The following is a 17,705-nucleotide window of genomic DNA, read 5'->3' on the forward strand; positions in this document are numbered from 1 at the left end:
AAGAAACAAAAGACCAATCAGAGGAGGTGGCAGGATTTCTGCAGGTTTCATCAAGTGCTACACTCTGAGGGCATGAACGTGGGGGCTCATGAACATGCCCCCAAAATGTAGCACTGTAGCTGCGGCAACTCAAGCTAAGTAGAACCGATTGTTTTAGCTATTTTTTGTACAGTGCTCCTTTTAGACTTAGGACTATTATGAATGACATTTAAGACTGATCTCACGGCGATACTGGTAAGTAAGTAACAAGCCCTAGAATCATTAGCAGAGTAAAAAAAAAGTAACTTTTTACGGCCAAACTTCATATTATTCTAGAATTTTTAGGCTCTTTAGGACCATGCAGACACCCTGGGGAGATGTGTTCCACTTCCACCTCACCTGCACTTTGGGTTGCTCTACTGGCTTTAAGGACTTCTCGATATTATGCAGCTGTGCTTTCGCCTTCTTCAGCAGCCCGGCCAGTTGCTTGTCGGCCACCGGTTGTTTCTCTGCACGGTTCAACACAGACTCCAGTGTAGGGTTGGCGGTGGGGGTTTTGCCCGTTTGCCCTGGCGGTAACGGCGTACTCGTCTTCTCTTGGTCCTCCTTTTCTCCTCCTCTGTCCGCGTCCGCTTCCCAGTCAGGCGGCCGGTCTTTCTTGGAAGGCCGGCCGTTGGATGAGGGAGTGTTGCTGACAGTGTTGCTATCAGCTGGGGAGGCCTCAGCCCCGGAGTCGACCGACACGGATTTCTTCCTCCCTGGGGTCTTTCTGTGGGCGAGCGTCGGGACCGACTTTTCCGAGTCCTTCCCGTCGTGGCCGAACATGCCGGCCGCCGAGTGGGAAGACGCGTCCTTCACTTTCCGCTCCTTGTCTTTCCTCCCCTCGCGCTTGTTCTCCTTCTCTCGCTCGCGGCTCCTCTCGGACTCCCGGTCCTTCTCCTTGGTGGACGCCTCGTGGCCGGCCGAGAGGTTCCTCTCGCGGGTCGTCTTCCCGCCGCCACCGCCACCGCCGCCGGGGCCGAAGAGGGGAAAGAGCTGAGACGGGGAGGACGACGACGAGCCGGCCGAGTTGCCGCCGCCGACGCCGCCCAGCGCGGCTGCCGAGGGAGCTTTGCGCCCGTCGGTGCCACCGTGGCCGGAGAGACCCGCAGTGCCTGGGGACAAGGTGCTGAAGGGGGGCTGGGTTAAGGCACTTGGGGCGAGTGGGCCAACGGCCACCCCCGCCAGGGACGCGGAGTTACTGGCGTTGCCGCTCGAGCTGCCCCTGATCTTGAAGCTCGGCTGGCTGCTCCTCCTGGTCATGGAGTGCGAGGGCGAGCGGGGTCCGCTCACCGGTCCTCCGAAGGTGCGCCTCTTCCTGTGGCGCAGGGTCCTACCGGACGGAGAGGAGCCCTGCAAGGGGGACAGCGAGCCGGGACTGCTGCCGGAGGACGTGGGGAGGGTGACCGACTCGAAGATGCGCGAGTGGGCCTCGCTGGGGGTGAAGCGCGGGGCGCGGAGCAGCGGACTCCGTTTGGGGTACGAGCCCTCGAAGCGGGAGGAGGCGTGCTGATGGTGGTGGTGGTGCAGCGGAGAGAAGAGCCGGCCGCTCGACCCGCTGCTGCCGCTGGGAGACGCCGTGAACCCCGAGGGCGGTCCGCCTCCGGAGACCGAGCCGGGGTGCAGGCCCACGTCCTCGGCGGTCAGCGGCGGGGGCCGGAAGTTGTCGAAGACGGGCTTGCGGATGAGGCCCTCCTTGGCGTACTTGGCCGAGGAGAAGCACTCGGGCTTGTGGGAGGGCGCCGACGACCAGCGGAAGGTGGGCTCGCGCAGGATGGAGCGCCGCTTGTCGTGGCACGCCGCGTGCATGGCGGAGCCGGAGAGGAACGGGGCGATGCCGCGCGGCATGATCCACGAGGAGTGGGGGTGGTGGTCCCCGACGCCCGCCGCGTTGGCCGCGGAGCCCGGCGGCGGGTGCAGCTGCTGGGGGGGAGGAGGGGACGAGCCCGAGGTGGCCTGGTGCGCGCCCACCTGCGAGGACGACATCAGGATGCCCGTGGCCGGGCTGATGATGGTTTTCTTCCGCGGCCCCATCAGGGCGCTTCTGCCTCTGCCCACCAGGGCGGCGCCGCTCCTCACGCCCTGACCGCGCCGTCCGCGCCGCCCTCTCTCCAGCAGCCTCGTGTGCTCTCGCTCGTGCTCGGACGGCGGCGAGGAAGGGCGAGAGGGGTGCATCCGCACGGCCTCTTCCTCCTCCTCCTCCTCCTCTTCCTCCTCCTCCTCCTCCTCTTCCTCCTCGCGCTCGTGGTCGCCCTGGGACGAGCCCGGCGAGCGGTCGGGCTCCTCGGACAGCGCCTGCGTGCCCTCCGAGGCCTGCGAGTCGCAGGACGAGTCGTCCAGGCTGGGGCTGCTGGAGCGCGAGGACTCGCCGGACGAGAGCTGCGAGGAGTGCTGCGAGACGGCGCTGGAGCCGCACGAGGCCGCGCTGCTGCTGAAGCGCCCGCCGTTGCTGGTGCTGTTGTTGCAGCTGCCGCTCGCCGCCGCTGCCGCTGCCGCCGCCGCCATGGCCGCGTTGTTGAGGAGGCTCGGGGGGATGCTGCCGCCGCTGTTGCTGGGGGCGGCGGACGCCGCGGGGGGAGGCGGAGGGGGGAGACTGTCCGCGGCGGAGGCGGCGGCGGTCGCGGGGCCCGTGGACGCGGAGGAGGACGCCGGGGAGGACGTGGCCGCCCGCGTGGGGGAAGGCGCCGCCGCGGCGCTGGGCTGCGGGGTAGCGCTCGCCGCGGTCGCCGCCGCCGCCGCGCTCGCCGAGACGTACGCCGGCGTCTCCAGGCGGGACACCTTCTGCGGGGGCGGGGCGCTGAAGCTGCTCTCGTCCTCGATGAAGCGCTTGGGCGTCTTGATGATGCGCCGCGACACGGTGCTCACCACGGGCATGATGAACTGGCGGATGTTCTTGAGCGGGGCCCTCCGCCGGCGCCGGATGCCCGCGTCCATGCCCGGCGGGCCGCCGCCGCCGCCGCTGCCCACGCTGCTCTCCTTCTCCAGGAGCTTCTTCTTCTGGGCGCCCTTCTTGGCACGCTGCAGGAGCTGCTTGGCAATGGTGGCGTCCGTGCGCTTGGAGGGGGGCACGATGCGCACGGGCTTGACGTGGCGCGGGCTCTGGCGCCGCCCCAGGGGCCGGCCGAACTTCGACGAGGGCGGGCTGTGGGGTTCCGTGGGGCTGGCGGCCGGCGAGTCGGCGTGGGGAGCCCTGAGCTTGGCATGCTGTTGCTGCTGCTGCTGCTGCTGCTGGGCAGCCTGGAGGTCCAGCTCTCTGTCCCGGCCGCGCACCCTGAAGGCCTTCTGTTTGACGGTGCGCGCGTCCGGGAGGGACAGCTCGGTGAACGCGGTGGCAGCCGACGAGCCCGAACGGGCGGCAGCGACCGCGGCTGCTGCTGCTGCTGCTGCGGCGGCCTCCGCTTTCAGGCGCTCCGCTGAGGGCGGCCTCCCCCGCCGCCGCCTTGGCACGACGGGCACCGGCACGCCCTTCCGCGCCACCGGCTTGAGCCGAGACTTGAGCGGGCCCATCTTGGCGTCCTGCAGCCTCTTCAGCTTTGGCACTCTGCCCAGCTTGGACACCTTACCCCCTTCCCGGTCGTCCTCTGCGTGCTTGTTGTGTTGGGCCGCCGTCGAGCCGTGCTCGTTGCCGCCGCCGCCGATGCCGCCTGCGGCCGACGCCTCGTCCGATGACGCGTGGCCGCTCTGGTGCCAGGCCCGGTGGCTGGCGGAGGCCGGCGGGCGGCCTCTCCTCTTCTCGCCCGACCCGGGAGGCCTTCCCGGCGGCCGCTTGACCTTCTCTGTGTGCGAGACTGTGGCATCTCTGTGGGGGAGGGAGGATGGGACAGAAGGTGCGGGCGGGGGGCCAGTGCCGCCGCTGCCCACTCTGTGTGTGGCCTGTGCCCTGGGCGGACGCCCCCTGGGCTTCTTCTCTGGAGTTGCAGGAGCTGATGGTGGGACTAGGGAAAAAAACAAACAAACAAAAACAAAAACAACATAAACCAAATGAAGAAAAAAATATGTGGATTAGTCATCATCAGTATTCCAAGGGAATGATCTGTGCTGATTTTTTTTTTAATGGTTAATTAGGTAATATCACTATCGTTTGGCTCACCTGAAAAGGTCCTTGCAGGACTCTGTATTCTTCTGCCTTCACTGACTGTACAAAAGCCGCCAAACGCCTCTTCCTGTAAACAGAACAAACGTGCTCATAAAAACCATCTCGTTGAACGACAACAGACATTACAGCAGTATGTGACAGCTTTTAGAGTCTCTTGTTCCTCCCCAAACAGTCATTCTCTGACTGAAAGGCACTCAGGACAGAACCCTTTAGTCATTTAGTATGATCATGATGTGCCTCATAAAGGTGCTTGACACTCTGGGAGTCCCAATGTGTTTCACAGCCTCTCAAATCGAAACCATAATTAGTCACTGAATACATTAAGTGCAAATGCAGAAGATAATGAGGCTATTGCACTTCTATTCCAAAAGCCTAGCTGACTCCTCTGCTGAAGAGGGTGTCAACACTTTCAAGTGAGTGGCATAGTGATTTAGAGAGCATGACAAAAAAAGGTGTGACAGAGAAAAGAGGAAAGGGAGCAAGAGAGAGAGAGAGAGGGAGGAGAGAGAGGAGAGAGAGAGGAGAGAGAGGGAGGAGAGAGAGGGAGGAGAGAGAGAGGAGAGAGAGGAGAAAGAGGGGGGAGAGAGAAGAGAGAGAGAGATGAGAGAGAGAGAGAGGAGAGAGAGAGAGGAGAGAGGAGAAAGAGGGAGGAGAGAGGAGAGAGAGAGAGAATGATGACAGAAGATAGAGGTCATGAGCAAAGTGTTGTATTGTGCTGACAGCTTTTTGTGTGCCATTTACAACAGCGCACTGATTTTCTCTTCCTCTGCCACCACATCCATTAGCCGCATGAAATCACCACACTCACTGCCTGCTACTATGCAGCTTGCCTGCTGTGCTGGGCTCCAGGTACAGACACAGAGCACATTGCCTTGAAGGTTTCGGGAAGAGGTGAGTCACTCGTATATAACGTGACCACAAGTCCACTTAGTAGCAGCTGCTCCTGTGTTGTGTGACACGAGCAGAGTATTGATGCTATCGTGTATATGTGTGTGTGTGTGTGTTTGTGTTAGAGAGAGGGTGTGTGTGTGTGTGAATGTGTAAGTGTGTGTGTGTGTTGGGGGGGGGGGGGGGGGGGGGGATTCAAGAAAGGTGTTCTGACTCATTTGACCCTGTGGGCTTGACTGATTGCTTCACGTCAAAGTGAGGCTGACTGGGACCCCCGAGGTGACATTACAGAGAGAAGAGACATTACCACTTCCCATCAGAGGTCAAAGCCATCAGGGGCATTATGGGAAATTCACTTGTGACACATTATGTCACTTTGAGCCCCTGTGCTTTTCCCCTGGTGAAGTGACTCCTAGCCACAATTCACAAGTTTCTTCTCAGCAGTAACATGATGCCTCAGTGTTCCCTTCAGTAGATGCTGTATGAAGCATTTTATGTTGAAACATACTGTCAGTATCAGAGAACAGAAATGGGCTGGCAACACACTAAAAGGTACACATTTCAAGGGTATAGGCACTGACGTAGTTAAACAACATGCAATTGATATTGCAAACTGTCAACTTCAAGAGAAGACCAATTACTGTTGACAGCTTATTCATTTCCATTCACGAGATCCAGCAGCATGATTGCCCAAGCATATTCCTCTAACCTATGGCAAAGACAACAGATATCAGACCACACAATCGATGGAAATTACAACACAGGCGGGGAAAGCGGTTATTGAGACAACCAAGAGGCTGTTTCTGAAACATCAATTTACATTTCATGTTTCTCTAATGCCATTGCCACATCTGCTCATGCATCTAAGGAGATGACTAATATCTATCCCAGTTACAGTATTGCATACGTGTCTAGATGGAGCGTTGTGTGCTCTAATGAACTGCACTTAACGCAGCCTCACAGGCAGTGTGTTTGTGTATGTGTGCAATATGTGTGTTTGTGTGTGTGTGTGTGTGTGTGTGTGTGTGTGTGTGTGTGTGTGTGTGTGTGTGCATGTGTGTGTGTGTGTGTGTGTGTGTATGTTTGCGTGTGTGTGTGTGTGTGTACAGTATATGTGCACGCGCCTGGGAAGCAAGAGAGCTGGCTGGCTGGCGCCAGAGAGTTCCCCCGGTAACGACACGCCCAGGGGCAGATCCGATGAGAGTGAACGCTGTGTAGGTAGGTGTTCTCTGAGCTACTCGGATTTGGCACGAGGGACTGGAGGATGAAACTTCACTAAAGGAGTGTGTTCTTTGAGTGTTTCTCTGTTTCTCCCAACGTTCTATTGTTACATACAGTACAGGTCAGGACCCAGGTTGAATAAGAGGCCCCAAGCTTGAGAGTTAAGGCTGGATGAGTGTCATTTGAATCAGGCTGCACTGAAATGAGGGCTAAATGCAGGATGTTCCAACTCTCCTAAAACCTATACAGCACTGACATGCACCCTAGGACCACAGCAAAGTTACCGGTATCAACCAATGGTATCATCAACAAGCGTCATTCTTTCAAATCTTTACAACCAATCAAAAGTGTAATCAAACTGAGATATCATCTATGCAGTGAGGAGTAAGTGATGGGCCCATCAGCTGACATCAGCTGTGCTCCATGGAGCAGTGTGCTCCCAACTGGACAGGGACGGACGATGAAAAGCATGAACAGGATGCGTGAAGGGCAGCACTTCCTTTGCCTCTAAATAGGTCAGGTGACCCACCTGGACAGCCCCCCCCCCGCCACCCACACACCCACACACTGAATAGGGGGGAGGGGGACACTACTTCAACACTGCTTTCAGCTTTCTGTTTTTAGAGATGCATTCTAGCAGTTTATTACACCTATAAATCTCTTCTCTTTTCCCCCAAAGTATGCATTCAGAAGTTTGTGGACCAACCAGGATTGGTTCTGTAACCTTATGATGCGGGGCGCAGGTAGTGTAGTGTTTAAGGAGCTGGGCTGGCATGCTGTAGCCAGAAAAGTTGTGGGTTCAATTCCACCGTTATGCCCTTGAGCAAGGCACTTAACACCGAGTTGCTCCAGGGACAATGTAACAATGCCCTTGTACTATAATTGACATATGTAAGTCACTTTGGAAAAAGCGTCTGCTAAATGAATGAAGGTAAATGTAATGATGCCTGAATTGGCCCACCTTGGCTGTGACTGTGGTTGAAACACAGACCCAAAGTAGAAATCCTCAGTAATGACATTGACTGCTTATTTCACAATATGTCTTCTAAAACATAGTAGACACCTAAACAAGTTTTAACTGTTTATATGTCAATATTATCTTCCACATTCAGTATTAGGTGCTTGGCTGGATAGCTAATGAATAATATTTCTATCCCAAGAGGAGGTATAACCTGGTCCAGCAAAACTCCATAAAAAGGCCAATCGTTTCTCTCCGAAGTCATGTGTGGATAACTGCACAGTGGAACTCAACACCCCAGCTCTGAGGAGCACTCTCGTTCACACACTCCTCTTATTTGCATGCGTGGGTGACACTCACACCCCACCATGCAGGTCAGGACTCTACAGCAGGCTCGCTTCTGACATGTAAACAGCATCCTGCTAACGTCAGAGATCAAGGCAAAAAAAAAAAAAAAAATGCAAATCCTAACATTCAACTCCATGTTGTTCTGCGAGGGGCAAACGTTGGGGTGTGATTAACGTTCAGCAAGCCTTCAAAGTTGGGGCTGCCTGCCTCCGTGAATGGTTCTTCTTCCACCCAACTGTGAAACACATGAACACATCCCACGTCACCAGGCAGGCAGTGAGGCATGCAAACCCCAGGTCGTTAAAACCACATCCTGCACTAGTTCAGAGCCCCGGGCCGTGTGCATCATGTAAATAACATCCCACAGCCATGTCGAATAGGGAGTCCCTTGCACACGAGAAGAACACCAAGAAACCACAGAGAGGGAGACACTCCCACATTCAAACACACAACAGCAGGTCAAAGAGAGAGAGAGCGAGAGGGAGAGAGAGAGAGAGCGAGAGGGAGAGAGAGAGAGAGAAAGAGATAGAGAGAGAGAGGGAGGGAGAAAAGGAGGGAGGGAGAGAGGGAGGAAGACCCTGCAGCATGTAAACATCAACATCTTGTGACGCCTCGGAACAGTGTGGGGCGCACCAAAATGTAAACAACCAACTGCTGCTGATCCGAGGCTGTGATCATCCCCATAAAACGGAAGGGGAAAAAAAACACATCAGTGAAACAGCGCTCACCTAACATGTCAGAAAGAACCGACTTAATGCAAACCGCATCCGGCACGGCGCCACAGAGGGAGCCGCCAAGACATGTAAACAACACCATCAACTTGTGCTTAGTCACAGAGAACAGTGCTGCATCGACATGCTAGCGCTGCATAGTCTTACTACATTTGAGGCCACGAAGATGCGATGTGTACTGTGATGTGAGAAAGCAGTGGTGAGAGAGTATATACTACATAGCTATGCAGTGAGACTGAAGGGAGTACAGTGCAAAGTGTAAAACAAAAGTAAGTTGGGGGACGTAAGCACTGAAAAAAAGGTCAAAAGTCTGACTGTGTCTATGCATGTGTGCAATGTCTGTTACAGCCCTGAGTCATTCATGAAAGCTTGAAGGCAACCGGAGTGGGGAAAAGAGCAGACACAATTATTAAAAAAAAGACAAACGGGGAAAAACTCTGCTCAGATGACGGAAAGACTCCTCTCTCCTCTCTGCATCACAAAGGGCCGGCCAGCTCTACATGCCTTGGCCAAGCACATGGCCAGCCACAGCACCTGGGTCACCAAACAGCCTACCACTCAGAAAAAAGGACAGGAAGGGATGGGGAGAGAAACAAAGCTTTCTATCAGGGTCAGTCATCCATGCGGCTCGTAAAACAGCAGCATAGTCTACTGCAGAATGGGAGGGCAAGCTTTTCTCACACTTTTCCTCCAGTAAACTAAATGAGTCCTTCCACTGAGCAGATTCAAACGCAGCAAAGTTGGTGGTTTTAGCAATAAATCTAGTTTATTTTTGCTTCATTTAGTCCGTTTTGTTATGGTTTAGCTACTTAATGTGTAGTAACAGGCTTTAATTTGTGTTTTGTTTTCTTCCACTGGACCAAACAGCTATTATTCCATCAGTGACCTTTGTGTAGACTGTTTGAGTGCGCCTTTAAGAAGCATGTGTACAAACAAATCCAGGATAAAAGCAAACAACTGCTCTACACAAACATGGCCATTTGCTGGGATGCTGGGCTGGGCGTCTGGCGTGAAGCGGCGGCGTGCGCCTCAGAGAGCTCCAAAAGAGAGACCACCCCTTAACCCTATCAAAGAAAGCCCCACGGCTGCCTCGGCTCGGCTCGGCATGGTTTCATAAAGCCATAATAAAGCCCTGTGGATGGGAGGGCCCCGCGAGTGAGCCAGCCTCCCAGGGGAGAGGGGTGTGTGTGTGTGTGTATGTGTGTGTGTTGGGGGGGTTGTGAAAGTTGCCTTGCACCCTTTGATATCCGCATCTGCGCCGGGATAGCCAGCTCGTGCCTCACAAGCTGAGGAATAAAAGCAGACACAAAGCTTCCTGCTCCTACTCCGTGTGCCGTCTGGGAAGGGGAGGAGTGGAGTGGGGGGAAGTGGGGGGGTAGGGGCTGGAGCTTCTTTAGAGAAACGGGGCAAACACCTGCTGGACTCTTCTCTGCCGGCTGAAATCAGTGGGGCAGAGCAAGCATGTGCTCCATCTATTCAGCGTCTCTGCCCCCCCACCCCCATTTGCATTTGCTACTGATTATGATCCTTTGAAGAGAAGGGAGATCCTTTTAAGATGTGCAAGCAGATGCCATATTGTAACAGTAGCCTAAGCCGCAGGCAGACTCCATACATTTCCTTGCATTTGAACATGCAACAGCTACCAAACAAATACAGCTGTATTTGTAGCTGTAGCTTATGGATTTTAGAATCTAAACACTCAAGTTGGTCATTAGTATACCAAAGTGTTCAAACTGAATCATTCAATCTTTTACTTAAACTGAGAGATAAAGCTGTATGGATAAAGCTGTTTAATCAAGTAATAAACAGCTAATCATTTAATAAAGTGTTGTCTGGGCAGCGCTTCCAGGACTGAGCCTAGCAACCACAAGTTCAGATTTCCCAGCCTCGGCGCAGGATGCTCAACTGTAAAAACCATCTGCGAGACCAGACCAGACCACACAACACACAAGTTCAGTCAGCTTTGTGCTTTCCATGCGCGTCAGCCACTAAGGAGGGGCGCTGCACACACTGGCCTCAGGTTGCTCCCTGAGCTCAGCAGGCTACGATGAGCCACACAATCCGACCCAGGCGCAACAACCCCCTCTGAATGAAATCACAAAGCTGCGTCGGCAACTTTTTACAAGCTGCAAGTTCCATGAGGATTTTGGACTGTCTGTGCCCTTGCGTTGCAGTAGTATTCATATATTTCGGGTGGCAAACTTATTTTAGATTAGGGACCGAGGTTTTTTTTTTATTTCAGACCACAACTGTAAAAGTGAAACTTAGCCCTCAGAATCAGCTTGTTTCCCTCTACTACAACCTGGCTTATCCATTAAGTCTCTTTTCACAATGTCATAACACATGACTGTTCAGTGTTACGGATGCTTTACATCTTACTACACATGAACAAATCCATAAGCATTCAACGGCATGCTAAGACAGCCCTTACTTAAAACGTAGCAACAATGATTTATAAACTTCTCCTCTGCAGTAAAATAAGCCACACATACTGGTAGTGACAGGTCAGCACAGTAACTGTTGCGCACACGTGCTTGTTGGATTTATTTTATTAGAAAACAAAACACGTTTAAAAAATGTAAGAGGGAAACCTTCAGAATAGGAGCCTTTCAAAAAAATACAGCATATTTCGTTTCACTATTTACCCATTAACATCCCCTAAAGGTTTGGATAACCTCCTAGTGTATCCTCATAACAGATACAATGTCAAACAGCACCGCCTTGTGCTCCTACTACAGCGTATGATGGCGAGAAGGGAAGATGGTTGTAAGCTCAGCCGTAACACACCCCCACATAATTGTGTCACTCAAACGGCGCGGTGTTATTGTAACATTGACTGTCAGACCGCTTGCTTTCAAACTACTGCTTCCATTTGTCACAATTCAAAGCGATTTCATTATAATTTCACGTATATAGTAATAGTTTACATGTCTGTAAAACGATTGCTCATTCACATTCTCCTGTGTGGCCGTCTCTGAAATTATTTTGGTACTACGCACTGAGTGAGGACGAAAAAAACATGTCCACCTCCCATTTTCCTATGCATCAGCAATAGCATGGTAGCTAACAGTTGCTACGACACTTGGCGTGATACATAACGGTCCTTAACAATGAGCCAAGTCTAAGGAAGAAACCGCGGAGGAAGCTTATTAATCATACTCGAAATATTCACACTTACAAATACTCGCTATGTATAAGAAAACCGCAGCGAGAGTATTTCATAGTAGCAGATCGCTAGCTAATGATGCCAGCTAGCGCTCTGCCCGTAACTCAGAAGTCATTCTGTCGAACGAACTAGCTATCCCATGATAGTAAAAACACATTCGCTTGAATTGGTGCGTGGTGGTGCTATTAAAGCTTTACAAACATTGTGGAATAAACACCCGTGATAAATATATATAGATACTCCAGGCTACTCCGATAAAACCAAGTTAAATGTGACATCAGCTCTCTATCCTTGAACACTAAATCCCATACAGTTTGGCACGCGCATATAAACATCATGCAACTGTCACGGACCTATTTCTTAATTACACAATTTTCATGTTCGGAAACCTAGCATTCAGTTATCTGGAATGTTTTGCGTTGAGTGACTTCATCTGACTGGGGACACTTCTCTGAAGCATACTGTAGCTAGCTGTGAAACTGAACACGCAGTATGTGTAGCTTGTTAGCCAACTTAGCTTACGCACATCAGGTAACACTTCAAGCTAAATCACATTTCAGAGGGTAACGTTAGGCTTCTCTTATCAGTTTATTACTCAAAGCAATGGATGCCGTTTACACAACGATGGCATATCATATACCACAAACTAAGTAGTCAGTTAGCTAACTTTGTTGATGCATAAGCATGATTAGCTAACGACAATGCTGTCAAAATCAAAGCACTGACAAATACAGCTTTTCCTAATAATGCTCTATCGCGTACACGCCAGAGAATGTGAGTGTGTCTAGACAAAGTTTTCATGTTATGGTATGTTGACTTGGACGTACATGTGTCAGTCTACAACCAACTTATATGTTATTTTAACTTACAATAATATTAGTGAACCTGAGGGTAATTGACTGTTCTTTGAAGAGAGCAGACCTGTCCTTCATCAACGTTAGTTAAGCTAACGTTACACGATAGCGTTGGTATCATGTTATGCACTGACTGTTAACCCTCATTGCTATCATAAACGCTAACATTATCACCAGTGTTAGCCAATATTAGCTAGCCAGAGAGACATCTCTTGCTCAGTAGCAAATCAGCCAACGTTGCTCTGCAAACAGTCCCAGTCCTCACTGAGCAGAAAAACAGCACATGGATGAGCGCATGTTACTACATTTATGGTTACGCTAGGAAGGTGAAGCCGCAGAAGTTGTTACAAGGTAATAACGCGTTACTGTTGACAAAACTGCGTCCTAGTACGCCATGTATCTGAAAAGCTATGTGAAATAAAAATCACAAGTCAGCTAACGTCGGCTAGAGCTGTAGCTAGCTTAGTTAGCTGGGGTCTTGCTTACCTCCCCGCTGCTGGACCCGCTTGACTCCCCCAAAACATCCCGAAATTTCTGCAGGTTGCTCTCGATTGCAGCGGAGACTTGCACCGCCGCATCGAAACCGGCCTTTGGCCCAAGTGAGTTCGTATGAGCCCCAGTATCATTTCGGAGGGACGCGGTGACCCGGATTCGGCCCGCTCTCTTCCCGGTGCCCGAGTTGGTGCTCCCTCCGGGCCGAGCAGGGAACCGCCACCGACAGCTGTGCGCCATTTTACACTCTGCCTGCCTGTCCGAGGATCAGGGAACTCAGTGGGCGTTACCCGAAACCTGCACTTTCAAAAATCTGACACAACACTCAATACAAAATTATGATCTATTCATGTTCTGGGGTGGAAAAAGTGTAAGCCCCGACTACGAGTTTCTTCACGCTCTTGTTCCAAAGTACTCTTGCTAATATCATATACATGTTCCAGGGCAAGGCCCGGGAACAAAGATAGAAGTGGCAATATTGTAATTTATAAGTGCGAAATGATTTGCGTGTAACAAAGTAACGTTTAGATCAAATGTATCATCCCCACTGCTACTTATTAATAAAGTATCTGAAACACCATTCATGAAAACATCATTTATTCTTAATGTTTTCTTCTATATGCAAAAATGTTTTTTTTATTATTATTATTGAAATAGATAAGTGTCAGAATAATTTGCTGTTTACAGCAGATCACAGCACCTAGATCACCTAAGCCAGGGTTTCTCAAACTTCTTTGCTCTGGGCCCCTGTGATGTTAGGCCTTGGTGTTCCAAGGCCCTGCATAGGCGTCTGCACACCCTCTGAACACCCGCCCATGCCCCCAACTTCCACCGCCCGCCACCATGTACGCCTTTAGATAGCAGGCTTGTGCACAATTCCGAATTTTAGAATTCAATTCATGAATTGGAATTTGAATTGAATTGGCCCCACCCAACAGGAAGTTGAATTTTAACTTGAATTGGAATGACAGGAAGTGGAATTCAATTCATGGAAATTCAAGACAATTCCACAGTCACATAACAGGAAGAATGTGTTGAATCTGCATTCAGTTTTGGGAAGGTTACTTTGGAAATGTAATTGATTACTGTTTTCAATAAATTGTGTGTTTGTTGCGATCATATCTGACATTTTGTGAAACTTAATTGTTCAACACTACCCTTAAATTATGTATATGAATTTCTTTGAATTTCAGTTCTTCTTTAATTCAAATTTGAATTGTAATTCTACATCCTGTTTTTGACCTCAATTCAATTAAATCCAAACCCTAGAATTGAATTGGAATTTAGGAGTCATTCTCAATTCAATTCTGAATTTTGCACAAGCCTGATAGATAGATAGATAATTTATCATTATTATTAGGCTATTATTATTAGTAGGCCTACGTATAACATTTCAATCTATTGCCACGTTGGGTCCTGAAATGGCATATCAAGCATCTGCCATATCATAAACAGGGGTCTGAAAACTTCTGTTATGAAAAATACATTATTTTGAAGTGGGGGAAATGGGGAGGTATGAAAAAAGGCAGAAATTTAATGTGATTACGTAATTATACAGATACATTCTATAGGGTGATATCAGCTAAATTGGGCCACTTTTTGGTAAATCGCTTGGGACAGTAATACAATGTTATCTATGCCTTTTCCAAGTGTTTTTAAAATTAATAATGACTGTTTTTCATACTTTTGTGTTGAAAGTATGTAAAAAAATATAAGTATTTAGGCCCTACAGTTCTTGAAACATCAGCTGTGCCAACTTTTTTCGCATGAACAGTTTCAGGTAAAATGGGCCAGCAGCTTCAGGTAAAATGGGCCAGTCTAATTTCAAAGGGAAATTATAAATAATTATCCATTTTAATTTTTAAAATACAATTGCTAATACAGCCACATAACATTTAGACTGCATTAAACAAACATATTCATATGTGGCATTAATAAAAACACATATTGGGTGCAAACCCATGAGCACTTAAAAAAGTCAATTTTGGAACCTGACTGATGCCAGTGGTGTGTGTGTGTGTGTGTGTGTGTGGGTGTGTGTGTGTTTAGAACAAATGTGTAAATTACAAAAATTCACATTCAAAATTGATAATCGATATATTCAAAATACTAATATTACTAACTAATATTACTAGTGCGTGTGTGTGTGTGTGTGATAAAAAAATTTTTCCTTCTTGTTTGCCATACTGGTGGTGGGGGGAGGGGGGGTCATGGTAAGTGTGTGTGTGTGTGTGTGTGTGTGTGTGTGTGTGTGTGTGTGTGTGTGTGTGTGTGTGTGTGTGTGTGAGACTGTGTGCGTGCACGTGTGTGTGTGTGTGTCAGTCGGTGTGTGGGTGCATGTGTGGGTGTGTGTGTGTGTGTGTGTACACACCTACATAGGCTACACACACACAGAGAGAGAGATACACCGTGACACACACACACACACACACACACACACACACACACACACACACACACACACACACTCACACACACATGTGTATGTGGCCCATTAGAATGGGCCCATAGGATGGCCCATTTTAGCTGAAACCATATGGCCCATTTTACCTGAATGGGTTAAGGTAAATTGGGCCGCCAAGAAAATCATGATTTTTCCAAAAAATATGTTCATATACCAAGCTAACAACATTAAGTCTGATGGATGCCATCAAGACAGATATTTTGCATAGTTTTTTTATGGGCATGTTTGGTTTTTTTATAGATTTATCATCCTTATAATAGTTTAGTCAGATTCGCTATGCCAGGCTACTTACCACACAGTTTTCTGGTGCAGTCTTGATTAGCATTATTGCCCTGCCCACCATAGCAACCATAAACCAATCAAATCACCTGTTACTTGTCAAGCACAGTTATGACAACAGTTTAACATCCTTTGCAGTCATTGGCTCTAAATTCCAGAGGGGCTGGGACCCCCAAACCTTAAACGGCCCATTTTACCTGATGGCCCATTTTACCTGATATCACCCTATGCCATTGGAATCAGTAGGATCTCCTGTTTATTTTGATATGCAGTTTGCCATAGGGCAGTTCCGAAATCATGAGATATTTCACAGAGAAGAATCTGTATGACGCAGAACTGAGTGTGACATTTTATTTTTGTATGTAATTTTCAACGCTAATTATCTCGCGAACCGTTCGTCGTAGAAACTAGTGGCTAGCGTCATTAGAAAGGTCAGGTTATGCTGTTTCATATGATATGCCTGTTATTTCTGTGTGAAAATATCTCGCACCAATATGACCGAGAAGAACGGGTGCGGCCGCGGCCGCATGGTGCGTCTTGAAGGCGGCAGAGAGGGTCGGCCGGCGGCCCGATGGTAATCTTCTCGCGGCCCGGTACCGGTCCGCGGCCCATAGTTTGAGAAACACTGACCTAAGCCATAAAAACAAACAAAAAAGGTGTCTACTTGATGGAGTCCGAAAATAAATGGCTAAACTAAATCCAGTTGACTTATATCTGTAGCCTAAACAATCTTACAGTCTAATCTGTAGAGTTTCCAAAAATAAACAGAAACGTGTGTATCTTTGTGTGGATGTTTTTTTCCTGCATCTTTGGTTAGTTGCAATGATGCGTCATGACCGGGATTGTGTTAGTGAAAGTGCATGAGATCATAGGTGTTAGTCATACTCCATTGTCCCTGGGACTGACGCAGTTGCATAGCTATAATATAAGCCCATGTTCAAAACTGCCAGTGCCTTGGTCCATTTGTCAGTTCCAGTTTGGTCTTCCACCAAATAATTACAACATAGTAATATTTTATTAACTGTATTGTGATTTACATAGGCCTAATAACATATTTTGACAGATGTATCTTTCTCTCCCTCCCGCTTCACTAATGGTATCCTGACTCACAACCCAAAAATGGATTCATGAGGATGAAATTGGCATTATAATTTACCTGTACATAATGACTTAAGCCTAGTTCTCTCTCATTTCTGACCTTACTGCCTGGTGCAAGTAACTAAACGTACATGTTAAACTATTATTCATTTAAATCACTCTCATGTTAGCAGCTCAAGTGTGAAAGGCTGTGGCACAGGTGATGATGTCAGCAATTTTCCAGGAGGTTTCTAGTTTGTTTGTTGGTAAATGTGATTTTACTTTAACCCATCCTGTTATAAAGACATTGAACTTTTGGAGTCTCTACCTGTTCCATTTGTTGGTTTATTAAAATGCAATTACAAAATATATTCATATGTCATTACAATTTATTTGTACTGAGAACCTTAATGTAAGATCTCTGAATGAGAATTTGATTTGAATTTATACTAACAAGAGAGAAATGGTCTGAATCCTCAGCTGCAGATGACATGCTACACATTAAATGTTGAGGGATTCTGTTCAAATCTTAGTTTTGTGAAGTGCAGCGCACAGGGCAGTCACTGTAGTGTGATACCCACAGAGATGGACAGCATTTATGATACATGTGATATGTTTTTCAGATTTTGTCATTTCTACTGAATTTGGTTGAAGAAATTGAATCAAAATACTTAGGTGTGTATGTTTGGAGTTTAAAAGTACTGCCAAATATTTTTGGTAAAAACAATGCTTTTGGTGATGTGATAACATCATTAAGTGCCAAACAGTGAATGTAGCCTCGGACTGGTGCTGACTTTAAGAACTTTAATCATCAGTTCTTGAGAGATCAATTCTGGTCATGTGGTTGCCCTGAAATATTGCTCACAAAGTCACTCCATGTATCACCTTTAAGGCAACACAATGAAAAATTGACCCATAGTGCTTACAAAGTACCCAACTAAAAGGGTCATGATCTCTCCTGATCAAAAGTGTTACATTGTGTAATATCAAACTGTTTGGGCATGCATGTATTGGTTCAGTTGTGACTTTTTGAGTGCACCTCTGATAAAATATAGGAGATGGGGGCAGCCGTGGTGTACTGGTTAGCGCACCGGGCTTGTAACCGGAGGGTTG

At 48.8% G+C, this 17,705-nt stretch overlaps 1 protein-coding gene across 3 annotated transcripts in view; it reads right to left on the reverse strand.

Annotated features, from left to right (window-relative positions):
* The window catches only part of kmt2a (lysine (K)-specific methyltransferase 2A), a 38,023-nt gene extending 25,011 nt beyond the window's left edge, over positions 1 to 13,012 (reverse strand). For all 3 annotated transcript variants that reach the window (XM_062520855.1, XM_062520856.1, XM_062520854.1), the window contains exons 1-3: positions 12,767 to 13,012; positions 4,109 to 4,181; positions 379 to 3,953 (exon numbers count right to left, since the gene is read on the reverse strand). In XM_062520855.1, the coding sequence (XP_062376839.1) occupies positions 379 to 3,953; positions 4,109 to 4,181; positions 12,767 to 13,012 (3,894 nt within the window). The remainder of the gene's footprint in view (positions 1 to 378; positions 3,954 to 4,108; positions 4,182 to 12,766) is intronic.
* Positions 13,013 to 17,705: the final 4,693 nt, after the last annotated feature.

Source organism: Sardina pilchardus, chromosome 19 (genome assembly GCF_963854185.1).
Source record: "Sardina pilchardus chromosome 19, fSarPil1.1, whole genome shotgun sequence".
Taxonomy (NCBI): domain Eukaryota; kingdom Metazoa; phylum Chordata; class Actinopteri; order Clupeiformes; family Clupeidae; genus Sardina; species Sardina pilchardus.